The 17,663-nt window shown below is 43.5% G+C and overlaps 1 protein-coding gene across 4 annotated transcripts; it reads left to right on the top strand.

The window, feature by feature from the left end:
- Positions 1-274: 274 nt before the first annotated feature.
- On the top strand, positions 275-14,946 carry TMEM147 (transmembrane protein 147). 4 transcript variants are annotated; one of them, XM_070764066.1, is made up of 8 exons: positions 275-296; positions 1,298-1,434; positions 4,184-4,253; positions 4,387-4,452; positions 6,253-6,389; positions 6,569-6,653; positions 10,516-10,637; positions 14,336-14,946. In XM_070764066.1, the coding sequence occupies exons 2-8, from the start codon at positions 1,358-1,360 to the stop codon at positions 14,454-14,456; spliced, it is 678 nt and encodes a 225-aa protein (XP_070620167.1). In that variant the 5' UTR covers positions 275-296; positions 1,298-1,357; the 3' UTR covers positions 14,457-14,946. The 4 variants fall into 4 exon arrangements, with proteins under 4 accessions (XP_070620167.1, XP_070620166.1, XP_070620165.1 ...); XM_070764065.1 differs by lacking the exon at positions 275-296 and adding an exon at positions 376-454; XM_070764064.1 differs by lacking the exon at positions 275-296 and adding an exon at positions 425-569.
- The last annotated feature ends 2,717 nt before the right edge of the window (positions 14,947-17,663 follow it).

The raw sequence follows: 17,663 nt of genomic DNA, 5'->3' as shown, positions 1-17,663 counted from the left end.
ACCGTCTGCAAAAACAGAGCGGCGAAAAGCATTTTCTACGCTTTCAATTTAAATCCCGCAAGCCAAACTAGACTCGAGAACTACAACTCCCATCCACTTGTGTCCAGCCATCTTCTGACAGCCACTCCCAGAATGCACCGCTCGGCGGGCGCACCGCCTCTTCCTGCACCCAGCCCCCTTTTTGCTCCAGTGATCCTCCCAACACACCGCCCTTCGCATTAAGGCCGTCGCGATTTAAATGAACGACTCCGACTCCCGCCATGCTCCCTCTCTCCCCCCTCCCACCAAACCTCTAGGCATTATGGGGGTTGTATTGCATCGCGTTCTCTGGGCTCTATGGAAAAAGAAGCTGGCGGCCGCGGGATAGAACTACAATCACCAGCGTCAAACGGGCGCTGCCGGAGGAGGGCGGTGCCGCGGGCGCAGGCGCAGATGCGGTTGGGGAGGAGGACGTGTATGTCAAGGGACGAGGGACTCGATGAGAGTGGAAAAGGGGCTTGGGGGCTTCCTTCAGCGGAGAGCTCGGTAGAGAGGCGCGCGGTGCTTTTCTGGGAGCGCTTCTTCGAGCGGTGGGTCGGTGGTCCCGAGGCGTTTCCAGTCGGGAGCGAGGGCAGCTCGGTATATGGTAGAGGGCGGGGGAGTCCGACCTTCCAAGGCTTGCCAGGGCTGCCTCTCAGTCCCGTCTCCCTGGCAACGCTGGCTGAGGCTGATGGGGGTTGTAGTCTGCTGTAGTCGTTGTGGGAAGGGCAGATTGGGATGTGAAGGGCGAATGTGTGTATGTGTTGGGGGGCATACAAATCTAATTAATAATAATAGTTAGGTCCCACAGAGTTGGCCTTCTCCGGGTCCCATCGACTAAACAATGCCGTCTGGCGGGACCCAGGGGAAGAGCCTTCTCTGTGGCGGCCCCGACCCTCTGGAACCAACTCCCCCCAGAGATCAGAGTTGTCCCCACCCTCCTCGCCTTTCGTAAGCTCCTTAAAACCCACCTCTGTCGTCAGGCATGGGGGAATTGAGATATTCCCTTCGCCCTAGGCTTATAAAATTTATGCGACCTTCAGACTGACAAAGTCAACAGGAAACCAGATTCGCTTAAGAACCTGGTTGCTAACTCATCCACTGCGGCAATTTGCTTAACAGCCGTGGCAAGAAAGTTTGTAAAATGGAGCAAAGCTCACTTAACGAACATCTCACTTAACCACATAAATGTTGGGCTCAATTGTGGTTGTCAACCGAGGGCCTCCTGTATTACTGTCAATCAATTAATTCATTTTTTTCTCCTTCTCTCTCTCCATAGGAACATCACCACAGTACTAGGTGGCAAAAGTCCCCCCGCCTGGTCTACCTGTGTGCCAAGATGACTCTTTTCCACTTTGGGAATTGTTTTGCCCTGGCCTATTTCCCCTATTTTATCACCTACAAATGCAGTGGCCTGTGAGTGTCTTTCTTACTTGGAAGAGGGGTATGTGTGTGTATTATGTGCTGATAGTGATTGCAAGATTTGCGGCTGTGTACAATCTCGGGGGCTGCGCTGTAGTTCAGAGACAGTCTCTAAACCAGCATTTCTCGATTTTGGCAACTTTAAGTTGTGTAAACTACTGCTGCCTGAACTCCCCAGCTAAAGTGGTAGAGTTGAAAAACTTAGTCCTTTAATCCCCTTTATGGTATTTGTCTGGCAGGATTAGACACCTAATGGTTTAATGTTTTTCTTTTTACTTTTTATATGGCTTGCTGGGTAATTCTGGGAGTTGAAGTAACCAGATTTATAAAGTTGAGAAACACCACCTTAATGTTGCAGCAACCTGTTCAATGCACCAAGAAGCCTCCCTCCCTCCCTCCCTCCCTCCCTTTCTCTTATCTTCTCTAACAAAAGCTGAGTTGCGTTTCACAGCCAGAAGTTCATTCCATACTGGCTCAAGAGCTAAGCTAGCTTTGCTCAGACCACTCAAAGAGCCACAAAGATCCTAACCGGACCCCCCCCTGTTCAATTCTGGAGCCAGCCGGAAGTCCACTTCCCCTGTCCATAGAGTTTCCTCCTAGCTTGGCGTCCTTTTGACTCTGCCGACCGCAAGTCCGGTTCCTCCACCATAGAGTCTCCTCCTAGCAAGTCATCCTTTTTCCTCTACCTGTCTTAATTGAAAGTCCTATCAATTCAATTCAATTCAATTTATTGGATTTATATGCCGCCCCTCTCCGAAAACTCGGGGCGGCTAACAACAGTCATGAACAATATACATGAACAATATACAGTAAAAATCCAATACTAAAAACTAACTTAAAACCCCTTAATGTATAAAACCAGCATACGTACAAACATACCATACATACAGTTGTATCAGCCTAGGGGGAGAAGAAGTCTTAATTCCCCCATGCCTGGCAGCAGAGGTGGGTTTTGAGTAGCTTACGAAAGGCAAGGAGGGTAGGGGCAGTTCTAATCTCTGGGGGGAGTTGGTTCCAGAGGGCCGGGGCCGCCACAGAGAAGGCTCTTCTCCTGGGTCCCGCCAAGTGGCATTGTTTCGTTGACGGGACCCGGAGAAGACCCACTCTGTGCGGGTCAATAGCGAAGTCGAGTGGTAACAGGGAGCCACAGTAGAGGGATGAAAGAATCACATGCGGCTCCAGAGCTGTGGGTTACTGACCTCTGGCCCAGATACACAGACCCCTGGCTGGGGCCACTGCTCCTGGCTGTTCCCTGAGGTGCAGTAATTGCCTGGCAGGTGAAAAAAGGGGGAGAGGGCCAGTGTTTCCTCTAATTTTTTTGGGGGGGTGGGCGGAAAAGTATAGTGTCTGAGCGGCAGTCCCTTCGGGACTGGGTGGCACAGAAATAATAAATAAATAAATAAATAAAATAAGTAAACAAACAAACAAACAAATAAAAAACCCACCCTGTTTTGCCTCAGAGAATTTCAAAATAAAATACTGTACTGTGTGTCTATAACAGTGAGCTCATAATAGGGCAACTCTATCAATATCAAAATGCCACTTAAATAGTTGAGCTAGTTTCAAACTAGATTTTGATTTTCTTTCTCTCTTCCTTACTCCCATTCTTTTTCTTTCTCTTTTCCTTCCTCTCTTTTTTCTATCTGTTTCTCTCTCTTCCTCTCTTCCTCTCTCTCTCCTTCCCTCTCACTCTTTCCCTCTCGGCTTCTGGGCAGGTTTGGAAAACTCTGAGTTGATGATGATTTTTAAGTGAGCGATTGCTCACTGCTCAGCTTAGAGGGAACTATGGAGAGGGCTGTCCCCTTGCCAATGAGGGGGCTGTAAACTCTGAGCTGGATTCCTGGCTTAGAAAGAAATCTGGGTGTGTCTGGACAGGAATGCATGCAGGTTTTAAAAAGTGGACAAGGTGGAGAAAACATTGCTTTAAAATGGTGCTTTGAGAGTTTGGGAGTTTACACTAGGTTGCAGCCCCTGAAAGCCCTCTGGTGTTTTTTAGGGTGTTGCAACAGCATTTTGATGCATTCTTTGGTAATTTGTACATGGTTTAATTGTCAGTGTGATGCTGTGTAGAAATAGATACTTTATCCCAGGCATGTGCAGTCAGGCGGTAGGGAAAGCAAGTAGGATGCTTGGCTGCATAGCTAGAGGTATAACAAGCAGGAAGAGGGAGATTGTGATCCCGCTGTATAGAGCGCTGGTGAGACCCCATTTGGAATATACTGTGTTCAGTTCTGGAGACCTCACCTACAAAAAGATATTGACAAAATTGAACGGGTCCAAAGACGGGCTACAAGAATGGTGGAAGGTCTTAAGCATAAAACGTATCAGGAAAGACTTAATGAACTCAATCTGCATAGTCTGGAGGACAGAAGGAAAAGGGGGGACATGATCGAAACATTTAAATATATTAAAGGGTTAAATAAGCTCCAGAAGGGAAGTGTTTTTAATAGGAAAGTGAACACAAGAACAAGGGGACACAATCTGAAGTTAGTTGGGGGAAAGATCAAAAGCAACATGAGAAAATATTATTTTACTGAAAGAGTAGTAGATCCTTGGAACAAACTTCCAGCAGACGTGGTTGGTAAATCCACAGTAACTGAATTTAAACATGCCTGGGATAAACATATATCCATCCTAAGATAAAATACAGAAAATAGTATAAGGGCAGACTAGATGGACCATGAGGTCTTTTTCTGCTGTCAGACTTCTATGTTTCTATGGTTGCACTGTTTCTCTCCTGCAGCTCAGAATACAATGCCTTCTGGCGATGTGTGCAAGCGGGAGCCACCTACCTCTTTGTCCAGCTATGCAAGGTAAAAGGTTAACCCTTTTTTTTTTTTTTGCTGAAGGAGGGTGGAAGGGCTGAATGCGAATCTGGGTGCAAAAACCGTGAGGCCTGTAACGGCAAGACCCTGCAATGGATTCTTCTCTTTCTGTCTTTTGCAGATGCTGTTTTTAGCTACATTCTTTCCAACCTGGGAGGGTGGTGCAGGAGCGTATGATTTCATTGGAGTAAGTGAGGTTGTTGGCAAGCAAGCAAGAGTCTTAAAAAGTTGGCATTTTGCATGCTGCCAGGTGCTCAAGAGACTGATGTCTTTGCAAAACAAAAATCCAAATGATTTCCCCCCCGCCCCGCCCGTGGATAGTACTTTGTACTTCACTGTAAATCTTGTGAGTTTGGCAATCGGGGGGTGGGTGGGGAACCTATGCTTGAAAAGGTTAGCATCCTCCTCTTTGCTATGTACAACACTTAAGACAGCAGAAAGTTTTATTAAATGGGTATCCAGCAAACCTGGAAAACGGGGAAATCAGGGAATTATCAGGGAAATCGGTGGTTCGGGAAATATCAGGGAATTATGAGAGAATTCATGAAAAAAAAAGGAATAAATCAGGGGAAAAAATCAAACTGTATTAATAATAATAATAATAATAATAATAATAATAATAATAAAAATAATTTATTGGATTTGTATGCCCCCCCTCTCCGCAGACTCGGGGCGGCTAGCAACAATAATAAACACAACAGGTGCAGTCAGGCGGTAGGGAAAGCAAGTAGGATGCTTGGCTGCATAGCTAGAGGTATAACAAGCAGGAAGAGGGAGATTATGATCCCGCTATATAGAATGCTGGTGAGACCACATTTGGAATACTGTGTCCAGTTCTGGAGACCTCACCTACAAAAAGATATTGACAAAATTGAACGGGTCTTAAGCATAAAACATACCAGGAAAGACCTAATGAACTCTGTATAGTCTGGAGGACAGAAGGAAAAGGGGGGACATGATCAAAACATTTAAATATGTTAAAGGGTTAAATAAGGTCCAGGAGGGAAGTGTTTTTAATAGGAAAGTGAACACAAGAACAAGGGGACACAATCTGAAGTTAGTTGGGGGTAAGATCAAAAGCAACTTGAGAAAATATTATTTTACTGAAAGAGTAGTAGATCCTTGGAACAAACTTCCAGCAGACGTGGTAGATAAATCCACAGTAACTGAATTTAAACATGCCTGGGATAAACATATACCCATCCTAAGATAAAATACAGAAAATAGTATAAGGGCAGACTAGATGAGGTCTTTTTCAGCCGTCAGACTTCTATGTTTCTATGTTTCTACATTAAAATCTTTAAAAGCCAGGGGGAAATCATGTAAAAAACCCTCGGATCGTGCTGCCTGGCAGAGTCAAACAAAAATGACAACAATAACTGTGACAACAACTTGCTTCCTCAGCTACTGATATTTCTACGACTGCACTTTAACTAGATCGCAAGTTACAGGGAAATGTCAGGGAAATATCAGGGAATTTCAAAATGCTTTCCCCCTGGACACCCTGTATTTACATTATTATTATTATTATTATTATTATTATTATTATTATTATTATTATTATTAATTAGATTTGTATGCCGCCCCTCTCCGAAGACTCGGGGCGGCTCACAAGAACAATAAAAAACAGTGTAGACGATGTAACAAATCTAATAATAAGAATTAAGAACCTTCGTAAGTAAGACCATCTTGCTGAGAGAAATAGCTTTTGAGTGTAGAGTAATTTGGGATTCAAGTTGCTTGACAGGGGCAAGTGGGTATATTTTGCAAATCTGTAGCATTGTCATATCACTCCCATTAGCAAATAATAGTGTTAGTTGTTGGAGCATAAGCATGAATACCAGCAGCTACTGCCTGTAGATCCTGTTCCAGGGTCCTAACTGAATGCTCTTTGGGGGCACTCTACTTCATTGGGTTTGGGATGTGTGTGGGCATGAACCTTCACGGAGTTTGCCTGCCTGCCTCTGAGCTTTGTCTTGTGCTCCAGGAGTTCATGAAAGCTACCGTAGACCTGGCTGACTTGGTGGGTCTTCACCTGGTGATGTCCCGAAACGCGGGGAAAGGGGAATATAAGATTATGGTCGCTGCACTGGGCTGGGCCACGGCGGAGCTCATTATGTCTCGGTGAGTTGGTTTTTACCAAAGACTGCTCAAAAGAGGGGTGGGAGAAACTAGAGTGGCATTTGTTTGCCCAAATTTTGGATGGTGGCTCAACCAATGCAGCCTACAAGGCCGGTGTGCAAAGTTTTGTGTCCGTCTCTTTACGAGGTGCCCCATCCTAATTGCCTCCGTACTTCCAACAGATGCATCCCTCTGTGGGTGGGAGCTCGTGGCATTGAGTTTGATTGGAAATACATTCAGATGAGTATTGATTCCAACATCAGCCTGGTAAGTTTATTTATTTGTTTATTATTTATTAATTAAACTTCTGTTTCATCCTTCTCGAAGCGACTCCCTGTTTTCAGGTTAATTTTCAGTTGACCTCTAACATGCCGCCTCATATGACAGGACTAAATTACTGAGGACTTGGAAGATGTATTTTTATTTATTCAGAGGGTAGGGGTTGTTCTTTTTTGGGGTGTGTGTGTGTAATGATCTTCTTCAGGTCCCGTCAACTAAACAATGTCGCTTGGCGGGACCCAGGGGAAGAGCCTTCTCTGTGGCGGCCCCAGCTCTCTGGAACCAACCCTCCCCCCCCAGAGATTAGAATTGCCCCCACCCTCCTTGCCTTTCGTAAGCTACTTAAAACCCACCTCTGCCGTCAGGCATGGGGGAATTGAGATCCTCTTTCCCCCTAGGCCTTTACAATTCTATGCATGGTATGTCTGTATGTATGTTTGGTTTTTATATTAATGGGTTTTTAAACGTTTTTAGTATTAGATTACTATTGTACACTGTTTTATTGTTGCTGTTAGCCGCCCCGAGTCTCCGGAGAGGGACGGCATACAAATCCAATAAATAAATAAATGTTTGTCGATTTGCCTCCGAGTTGTATACATTTGGAGTGGCAATCCAGTTCAATCAGCTCATTAAATTTGTGGATATTTGCATGTGAAATAATAAAATAAAATAATATTTCACAGACAGGATGTTCATGCATGTACTGGGATTTAATTTTAAAACAGTAACTCATCTCTCTGTGTGTGTATAAAATTAAATAACGCAACCTGTGTGGCTTCTGTAACAGGGCTGGGAAGTAAATATGACCATACTGTGAATGCGGAACTTTCTGTAATCAAACATGACCCCAGCAAAGAATTCCCCAAACTCTTTCTTTGAAGGAGGGAACTGTTCTGACGCAGCCTTAGCAGAAGCAAGAAACAGACTCCTTGTCACGAAAAAACCCTCTTTATTTACTTCTTGTGAATTAATTGCATTCACACACCAAAAAGTCCAGGCAATAGTCCTTCAGGGAGTTAACTGCAGTAACAGGCCTTATCAGTTCCTTGCGATAATTGCAAGGCTGTGACCTCCCAGCTGAAAGGCTGCAAATTAAATTCTGGCAAGCAGTCTTTGTGGCACAAAACACCATGAGCAAAATCTTCAGAAATAGGAACGGTTGTGTCCTACGACCACCACTCCCCTTCTATTTATTCCCCAGCCAGGGAGGGGCCGTTCAGCATCCCTGTTCTGGAATTAATGTTTCCAAATGTAAAATAATGCACTTGGGGAAAAGGAATCCTCAATCTGAGTATTGTATTGGCAGTTCAGTGTTGGCAAATACTTCAGAAGAAAAGGATTTAGGGGTAGTGATTTCTGACAGTCTCAAAATGGGTGAACAGTGCAGTCAGGCGGTAGGGAAAGCAAGTAGGATGCTTGGCTGCATAGCTAGAGGTATAACAAGCAGGAAGAGGGAGATTATGATCCTACTATATAGAATGCTGGTGAGACCACATTTGGAATACTGTGTTCAGTTCTGGAGACCTCACCTACAAAAAGACATTGACAAAATTGAACGGGTCCAAAGACGGGCTACAAGAATGGTGGAAGGTCTTAAGCATAAAACGTATCAGGAAAGACTTCATGAACTCAATCTGTATAGTCTGGAGGACAGAAGGAAAAGGGGGGACATGATCGAAACATTTAAATATATTAAAGGGTTAAATAAGGTCCAGGAGGGAAGTGTTTTTAATAGGAAAGTGAACACAAGAACAAGGGGACACAATCTGAAGTTAGTTGGGGGAAAGATCAAAAGCAACATGAGAAAATATTATTTTACTGAAAGAGTAGTAGATCCTTGGAACAAACTTCCAGCAGACGTGGTAGATAAATCCACAGTAACTGAATTTAAACATGCCTGGGATAAACATATATCCATGCTAAGATAAAATACAGAAAATAGTATAAGGGCAGACTAGATGGACCATGAGGTCTTTTTCTGCCGTCAGACTTCTATGTTTCTATGTTCGCTTTGCTTCCTGAGTTGACTCCTTGTCCTCCATTGTTCACCTCGCCTAACTGCTTTGTCCATACGTGCATCTGGAACAGGCACCAGCTGTTCATCCTCCTCATTCATCTCGGCCTCCAAAGGCAGCTGTCTCATCTTTCAGCTGTGGCGAGGGGGGCGTTTGCCCAGGTTCGCCTGGTGCACCAGTTGCGGCCCTATTTTGACCGGGAGTCACTGCTCACAGTCACTCATGCCCTCATCACCTCGAGGCTCGACTACTGCAACGCTCTCTACATGGGGCTAACTTTGAAAAGTGTTCGGAAACTTCATGCAGAATGCAGCTGCGAGAGCAATCATGGGTTTCCCCAAATATGCCCATGTTACACCAACACTCCGCAGTCTGCATTGGTTGCCGATCAGTTTCCGGTCACAATTCAAAGTGTTGGTTATGACCTATAAAGCCCTTCATGGCACCGGGCCAGATTATCTCAGGGACCGCCTTCTGCTGCACAAATCCCAGCGACCAGTTAGGTCCCACAGAGTGGGTCTTCTCCGGGTGCCGTCAACTAAACAATGTCGCTTGGCGGGACCCAGGGGAAGACCCTTCTCTGTGGCAGCCCCGGCCCTCTGGAACCAACTCCCCCCCCCCCCAGAGATTAGAATTTTCCCCACCCTCCTTGCCTTTCGTAAGCTGCTTAAAACCCACCTCTGCCGCCAGGCATGGGGGAATTGAGATACTCTTTCCCCCTAGGCATTTACAATTTTACGCATGGTATGTCTGTACGTATGTTTGGTTTTATAATAAGGGTTTTTCATTGTTTTAATATTGAATTATTATTATATGCTGTTTTATTGCTGTTGTTAGCCGCCCCGAGTCTGCGGACAGGGGCAGCATACAAATCTAATAAATAGATAGATAGATAGATAGATAGATAGATAGATAGATAGATAGATAGACAGACAGACAGACAGACAGACAGACAGACAGACAAACAAATTTTTATTTATTTATTTATTTATTGGCCGGCCTCGGTTCTATCTCTGCGTCCGAGGCAGAGCATTCATCAGAGCCTTCCCCAGACTCTAAAACTGGCCCAAATTCCTCCCCAACTTCTTCACTGTCCGAGTCTGCCGCTAACTCTGCTGGCAGCTGGTGGGCTACAACAGGAAAATCTCTTAAGGCCATTTTTCTCAACTGTGGCCACTTGAAGATGTGTGGACTTCAGTTCCCAGAATTCCCCACCCAACCAATTTGGGAGTTGAAATGCACACATCTTCACGTTCCTAATGCTGAGAAACGCTGCTGTAAGGAATAGGGTTTCCCCCCAAGAGCTGTAATAGAAATAGAATGAACTTTAGGAGCCAGCAAAGCACTAAGGGGGAGCGTGAACCTGGAAGGCTTTCTTTGTAAAGGAGAAAATCGAACAAGGGCAGAGCCGGCTAGCTAGCTTTGGAAGAAACATCTGAATTCTATAGTGCAATGGTTTCCAGGTGACTTGAATGTCAGATGTTCCGCTTGGTAGTTAGGTTTTGGAAAGCATTTGGGATTATTTTTAAATAGGAAAGTGAACACAAGAACAAGGGGACACGATCTGAAGTTAGTTGGGGGAAAGATCAAAAGCAACATGAGAAAATATTATTTTACTGAAAGAGTAGTAGATCCTTGGAACAAACTTCCCGCAGACGTGGTAGATAAATCCACAGTAACTGAATTTAAACACGCCTGGGATAAACATAGATCCATCCTAAGATAAAATACAGAAAATAGTATAAGGGCAGACTAGATGGACCAGGAGGTCTTTTTCTGCCATCAATCTTCTATGTTTCTATGTTTTTCTTATCCCTTGTTTTCTCCCCTTTCAGGTCCATTACATCGCCACCGCTGCCCTGGTGTGGATGTTCACTCGCTACGATTTACCCAAACATTACCGACTGCCCCTTACTTTCCTCCTGGGTGTCTGTATCTACAAAGCCTTCTTGATGGAGTGAGTATCCTTGGTGGAATTAAGGTTATCAGTGTGGGAGGGGAAAGCGTGGGAACTTCCAGAACCTTGGTTCAGATCCATGTCCCCCTCTTCCCTTTATTTCCTGTGCAATAATCCTTCCCACCCACAGGGATCATCATACACAAGGTAACATTTATGTATTTATTATACATAAGATCATCATACACAAGGTAACATTTATGTATTTATTATACATAAGATCATCATACACAAGGTAACGTTTATGTATTTATTATACATAAGATCATCATTCACAAGGTAACATTTATGTATTTATTATACATAAGATCATCATACACAAGGTAACGTTTATGTATTTATTATACATAAGATCATCATACACAAGGTAACGTTTATGTATTTATTATACATAAGATCATCATACACAAGGTAACATTTATGTATTTATTATACATAAGATCATCATACACAAGGTAACATTTATGTATTTATTATACATAAGATCATCATACACAAGGTAACATTTATGTATTTATTATACATAAGATCATCATACACAAGATAACATTTATTATTGCATTGGATGCAAGTACTGTACATCAATGGTATTAAAGCTCCATCATTTGTATCGTGATGTACTTCCCTCATAGAAACTATTGCTCTATTGTCTAATCTACAACGGAATGGGGTTTGGAGAAGCTCAAAGATAAAGGCACAGCGGATTTTAGTAATAATTTAATTAATTTAATAACATTTGAATTACATTTGAAGCTGAGGTTGTTTAGGCTTTGGTGTATATAGAGATTTGCAGGTAAAACTGCATGTAGCTGGGGATAAAGTGGCAAAATTAAAATTAAGGCGTTTATGGTTTGGCCTGTCATGCAGATAATAATAATAATAATAATGATAAAGTGGGTCTTGATTTTTCTTCTTGCATATGGCAACAGTGCATGGATGCTGCCTTCACTAAAGGCCGTCGTGACAGAAGATGTTGTGATGTAGTTCCAAGGAGTTATATTTGCCAGTCATGCTCCTTTGAGAAGTCCTCACTTTTTGTAGGAGTGAGGAATTGAAGCACATCCTCACCATGGTTCCCTTTCTTTAAAATTCCTCTTCCTCTTCTCAAAGAATCAACACTTTCCTTTGCTTGAATGCTTGGGTAACTTTCCCATCTCAGTAACTGTGCTAGGTCAAAAAGAACAAAGTGGATGGGGCTCTGATCAAAACTACCATCCTGGCTTTTTTTTAACCCCACTCTCACCCGGTTGACACCCCTCTCTGGCTACGTTCATCCAACATCGAAAGCCATCATGTCGGCTTGTTGGGTCTTTATACATTGCTCAAAAAAAACAAAGGCAACACTCAAACAACACATCCTAGATCTGAATGAATGAAATATTCTCATTGAATCCTTTGTTCTGTACAAAGTTGAATGTGCAACACCAGCATGTGAAATTGATTGTCAATCAGTGTTGCTTCCTAAGTGGACAGTTTGATTTCACAGAAGTTTGACTTACGTGGAGTTATATGGTGTTAAGTGCTCCCTTTATTTTTTTGAGCAGTATATTACCAGGTCAACATTTTTTTTTAAAAAAAAATAAAGGAGTGTTAGTAGCTGATAATGTGTGATGATAAACGGTATCTTGGTTCAGTGTGATGTGCAAATCAAGGATAGTAGTAGCAATCAGATCGTGCAGAATGCAGCTGCAAGAGCAATCATGGGCTTTCCCAAATATGCCCATGTTACTCCAACATTCCGCCGTCTGCGTTGGTTGCCGATCAGTTTCTGGTCCCAATTCAAAGTGTTGGTTATGACCTATAAAGCCCTTCATGGCATCGGACCAGAATATCTCCGGGACCGCCTTCTGCCGCAAGAATCCCAGCGACCGGTTAGGTCCAGTGTTCCCTCTAATTTTTTTGGGGGGTGGGCGGAAAAGTATAGTGTCTGAGCGGCAGTCCCTTCGGGACTGGGCGGCACAGAAATAATAAATAAATAAATAAATAAATAAATAAATAAATAAATAAATGAATGAATAAATAAACAAACAAACAAACAAACAAACAAATAAAAAACCCACCCTGTTTTGCCTCAGAGAATTTCAAAATAAAATACTGTACCGTTTGTCTATAACAGTGAGCTCATAATAGGGCAACTCTATCAATATCAAAATGCCACTTAAATAGTTGAGCTAGTTTCAAACTAGATTTTGATTTTCTTTCTCTCTTCCTTACTCCCATTCTTTTTCTTTCTCTTTTCCTTCCTCTCTTTTTTCTATCTGTTTCTCTCTCTTCCTCTCTTCCTCTCTCTCTCCTTCCCTCTCACTCTTTCCCTCTCGGCTTCTGGGCAGGTTTGGAAAACTCTGAGTTGATGATTTTTAAGTGAGCGATTGTTCACTGCTCAGCTTAGAGGGAACTATGGTTAGGTCCCACAGAGTTGGCCTTCTCCGGGTCCCGTCGACTAAACAATGTCGGCTGGCGGGACCCAGGGGAGGAGCCTTCTCTGTGGCGGCCCCAACCCTCTGGAACAAGCTCCCCCCAGAGATCAGGACTGCCCCCACCCTCCTTGCCTTTCGTAAGCTCCTTAAAACCCACCTCTTGTCATCAGGCATGGGGGAATTGAGATATCCCTTTCCCCCTAGGCCTATACAATTTATGCAGGTATGTTTGTGTGTATGTTTAGTTTTAATAAGGGTTTTTTAGTTATTAAGTATTAGATTTGTTTTATGCTGTTTTACTATTGTTATTAGCCGCCCCGAGTCTGCGGAAAGGGGTGGCATACAAATCAAATCAAATCAAATCAATCAATAGCATTTAGACATACAGTGATCCCTCGATTTTCGCAATCTCGTTCTTAGCGAAACGCTATATCGCGATTTTTCCCACCCGATGACGTCACTCTCTTCCTTTCTCATCTTTCTTTCTCTCTCTCTTTCTCTATCTTGCTTCTTCCTCTCTCACACTCTCTTCCTCCCTCTCTCATCTTTTTCTTTCCTTCTCTCTCTTTCTCTATCTCTCCCCCTCTTGCTTGCGAGTGGCGGGCGGCGGGCGAGCGGGGACATCAGCGAGGAAGACCCAGGGAAGGTTCCTTCGGCCTCCCAGCAGCTGATCTGCTCAGCAGCGCAGCGAGGAGCCGAATCGGGGTTTCCCCTTTGCGTGAGCGGCGGGGAAACCCCGATCTTCGTCTGCTCGCTGCTGCTGCGCTGCCGAGCAGATCAGCTGCTGGGCGGCCGAAGGAACCTTCCCTGGGTCTTCCCCGCCGCCCACGCAAACTCCACCATCTGCGCATGCGTGGCCATGAAAAAAGGGCTCGCATGCGCAGATGGTGTTTTTACTTCCGCAACCCTACATCGCGAAAAATCGATTATCGCGAGGGGTCTTGGAACGGAACCCTCGCGATAATCGAGGGATCACTGTATACAGCTTCATAGTGCTTTTACAGCCCTCTCTAAGCAGTTTATAAAATCAGCCTCTTGCCCCCAACAATCTGGGTCCTCATTTTACCCACCTTGGAAGGGTGGAAGACGGAGTCAACCTTGAACCTGGTGACATTTGAACTTCTGAACTACAGCTAGCGGTTAGCTGAAGTAGCCTGCAGTGCTGCACTCTAACCACTGTGCTACCCCGGCTCTTATAAGCATGGGATATTGATGTGGAGTGTTTTTGTTTTTGCCAGCCTTAAAATCTCAGGCCTCATGTACTTGTCTCGGTTTTCCTAGATCGTTTGTACACGTCTTTCTCCTGGGTAGCTGGACTGCACTTCTGGTTAAAGCGGTGATCACTGGTCTCCTTTCCTTCAGCTCCTTGGCTCTCTTTGTCACCCTGGTACACAGCAACTGAAACTCCACCCATTGTGGCTCCAACTCGAGAGACCGTGTCTGTGAACAGCCTAACATCTCTCAGCTACTACGGATTCTGTTTGCAAAGGCGCGCAGGCCTTTTGCATTGCCTTCCTGCAGTGAGATCGTTTCCGGTTATGGTCGCTGAAGAATGATGCTAATTTAAAAAGTATTATTTATACTTTTCCCAGTCTGAATCCATTTGTCTGTTCTGTACATGCATTTCCTACGTTATGATGGGGTTTATGCAACCCATTAAGCCAACAGGACAGATACCGCTATACCAACAAGTACAGTGTTCCCTCGATTTTCGCGGGTACGAACTTTGCGAAAAGTCTATACCACGGTTTTTCAAAAATATTAATTAAAAAAATACTTCGCAGTTTTTTCCCCTGTACCACGGTTTTTCCCACCCGATGACATCATATGTCATCACCAAACTTTTGTCCACCTTTAAAAAATATTTTTTTTAATAAACTTTAATAAAGAAAGATGGTGAGTAATAATCTAAATAGTTGCTAAGGGAATGGGAAATTGCAATTTAGGGGTTTAAAGTGTTAAGGGATGGCATGTGATACTGTTCATAGCCCAAAATAGTGTATTTACTTCCACATCTCTACTTCACGGAAATTCAACTTTCGCGGGCGGTCTCGGAACGCATCCCCCACGAAAATCGAGGGAACACTGTATACACAATAATTTCATTTTCCTACTCTGTTCGGTCTTAGTTCTATTGCGTCGGCATCCATAACCAGCCAGAATAACATAAAAATGACAACACATCATGAGATCATCATACACAAGGTAACATTTATTTATTGCATTGGATGCAAGTACATCAGTGGTATTAAAGCGCCATCATTTGTATCGTGATGTACTTCCCTCATAGAAACTATTGCTCTATTATCTAATCTACAACTGGATGGGGTTTGGAGAAGCTCAAAGATAAAGGCACAGTGAATTTTAGTAATAATTTAATTTAATAACATTTGAATTACATTTGAAGCTGAGGTTGTTTAGGCTTTGGGGTATATAGAGATTTGCAGGTAAAGCTGTATGCAGCTGGGGATAAAATGGCAAAATTAAAATTAAGGCTTTTATGGTTTGGCCTGTCGTGCAGATAATAATAATAATAAAGTGGGTCTTGATTTTTCTTCTTGCCTATGGCAACAGTGCATGGATGCTGCCTTCACTAAAGGCCATCATGACAGAAGATGTTGTGATGTAGTTCCAGGTAGTTATATTGCCAATCATGCTCCTTTGAGAAGTCCCTCTTCTCTACATGATCTTGCCAGCAAGAGAATTCTCACTCTGCAAACCATTTTTGTTCTGTTCAGGGAATGTGAACAATGTAACTGGCTAGATTTAGGGAGCATTATGGTGACATTCTTTGGAAACCTTTCTCTTCCATGTGCAGGTATATCTAATTGCCCTTCCTTCTTGTAAAGCAACAGAAACGGAAACACTCATTTTTGTCCCAGGGCATATATAATACTTAATCTTTTTAAGATAATAATAATTGATAAATATCAGCAAGTTAGATGAAGTATATTAGGCCAAAATCTGACTCTCGGGGTATTTTCTTCTGCAGGAACTGGGTTCTTAAAAACCATTAAGAGGGGGCGGGGGCGTTGCCCAGGTTTGCCTGGTGCACCAGTTGCAGCCCTATCTGGACCGGGACTCACTGCTCACAGTCACTCATGCCCTCATCACCTCGAGGCTCGACTACTGTAACGCTCTCTACATGGGGCTACCTTTGAAAAGTGTTCGGAAACTTCAGATCGTGCAGAATGCAGCTGTGAGAGCAATCATGGGCTTCCCAAGGCATGCCCATTTACACCAACACTCTGCAGTCTGCATTGGTTGCCGATCAATTTCCGGTCACAATTCAAAGTGTTGGTTATGACCTAGAAAGCCCTTCATGGCATCGGACCAGAATATCTCCAGGACCGCCTTCTGCCGCACGAATCCCAGCGACCGGTTAGGTCCCACAGAGTTGGCCTTCTCCGGGTCCCGTCGACTAAGCAATGTCGTTTGGCGGGACCCAGGAGAAGAGCCTTCTCTGTGGCGGCCCCGACCCTCTGGAACCAGCTCCCCCGAGATATCAGAGTTGCCCCCACCCTCCTTGCCTTTTGCAAGCTCCTTAAAACCCACCTCTGTCGTCAGGCATGGGGGAATTGAAATTTCTCTTCCCCCTAGGCTTATAGAATTTATACATGGTATGCTTGTATGTATGTGGGTTTTTTTAAATTGGGGTTTTTTAGATTGTTTTTAATATTAGATTTGTTTACATTGTCTTTTTATATTGTTGTTAGCCGCCCCGAGTCTTCGGAGATTAATACAAATCTAATAATAATAATAATAATAATAATTAAATCCAGTCTTATAGTCACCTCCACATTGGTGAGTGAATTGACCAGAGAATGATGGAAGGGTCATTCTTTTTATTCATAGGGTGGTAGCCATGAAGGAAGGGAAGTCTCTCACGAGTACAGGAGGTGGTTTGTGGTAGTTGTGTGATCTGCCCATTTGATAACTGGCAAATGATTTCAAAATAACACCATTACGCAAACAACAAAATTATTTACTTGCGTCATAAAGTATGGTGCAAGTATATAAGTCATGTTTGCCTGATGCTATCGTGAGGCATATATCTTACTGTTTTTTTCTTATTGCAGTCCATTGTGCTATAGGGTAATCAGAATTTGAAGGAATGGGAAAATATGTTTAAATAGCTTAGTTGTCTGGTTGTCTTGAACTGAGGCTGCTTGCTGATGTATGAATTTCTCTGCTGTCTTTTCATCCACTGTGTGAGAGTTCTTCTGTGTAAGCTGCAGAAGTTGAAAGTGATGCTAATATGCCATTGCATTATTATTATTATTATTATTATTATTATTATTATTATTATTATTATTATTATTATTTATTGGATTTGTATGCCGCCCCTCTCCGCAGACTTACATGTGTGTGTTTTTTTAAAATCCAGTTTTCCTATTGAGAGACCAAATGGAGGCAAACCACTTACTCAAACTGCTCTATTTACACTTCCTTGGGATCATATTGCCCTGTCTGTAGGCTTTGGGGTTTGAAACCTGTTATGTATCCTCTTTCCCCCCAAATAAGGCATCCTCTGATAATAAGCCCAATCGGGCTTTTGGATATCTGCATTCCCAAATATTTTTAGAAACATAGAAGTCTGACGGCAGAA

Source organism: Erythrolamprus reginae, chromosome 11 (assembly GCF_031021105.1).
Source record: "Erythrolamprus reginae isolate rEryReg1 chromosome 11, rEryReg1.hap1, whole genome shotgun sequence".
In the NCBI taxonomy this organism is placed as follows: domain Eukaryota; kingdom Metazoa; phylum Chordata; class Lepidosauria; order Squamata; family Dipsadidae; genus Erythrolamprus; species Erythrolamprus reginae.
The sequence above is the reverse complement of the archived record's forward strand: the minus strand, read 5'-3'. Positions and strand labels throughout refer to the sequence as shown.

Coding starts and splice junctions, on each gene's coding strand:
- TMEM147 (XM_070764066.1), top strand. CDS start 1,358: ATGACTCTTTTCCACTTTGGGAATTGTTTTGCCCTGGCCTATTTCCCC. Junction 6,390..6,568: donor GCGGAGCTCATTATGTCTCG/GTGAGTTGGTTT, acceptor TACTTCCAACAG/ATGCATCCCTCTGTGGGTGG. Junction 10,638..14,335: donor TACAAAGCCTTCTTGATGGA/GTGAGTATCCTT, acceptor CGGTTTTCCTAG/ATCGTTTGTACACGTCTTTC.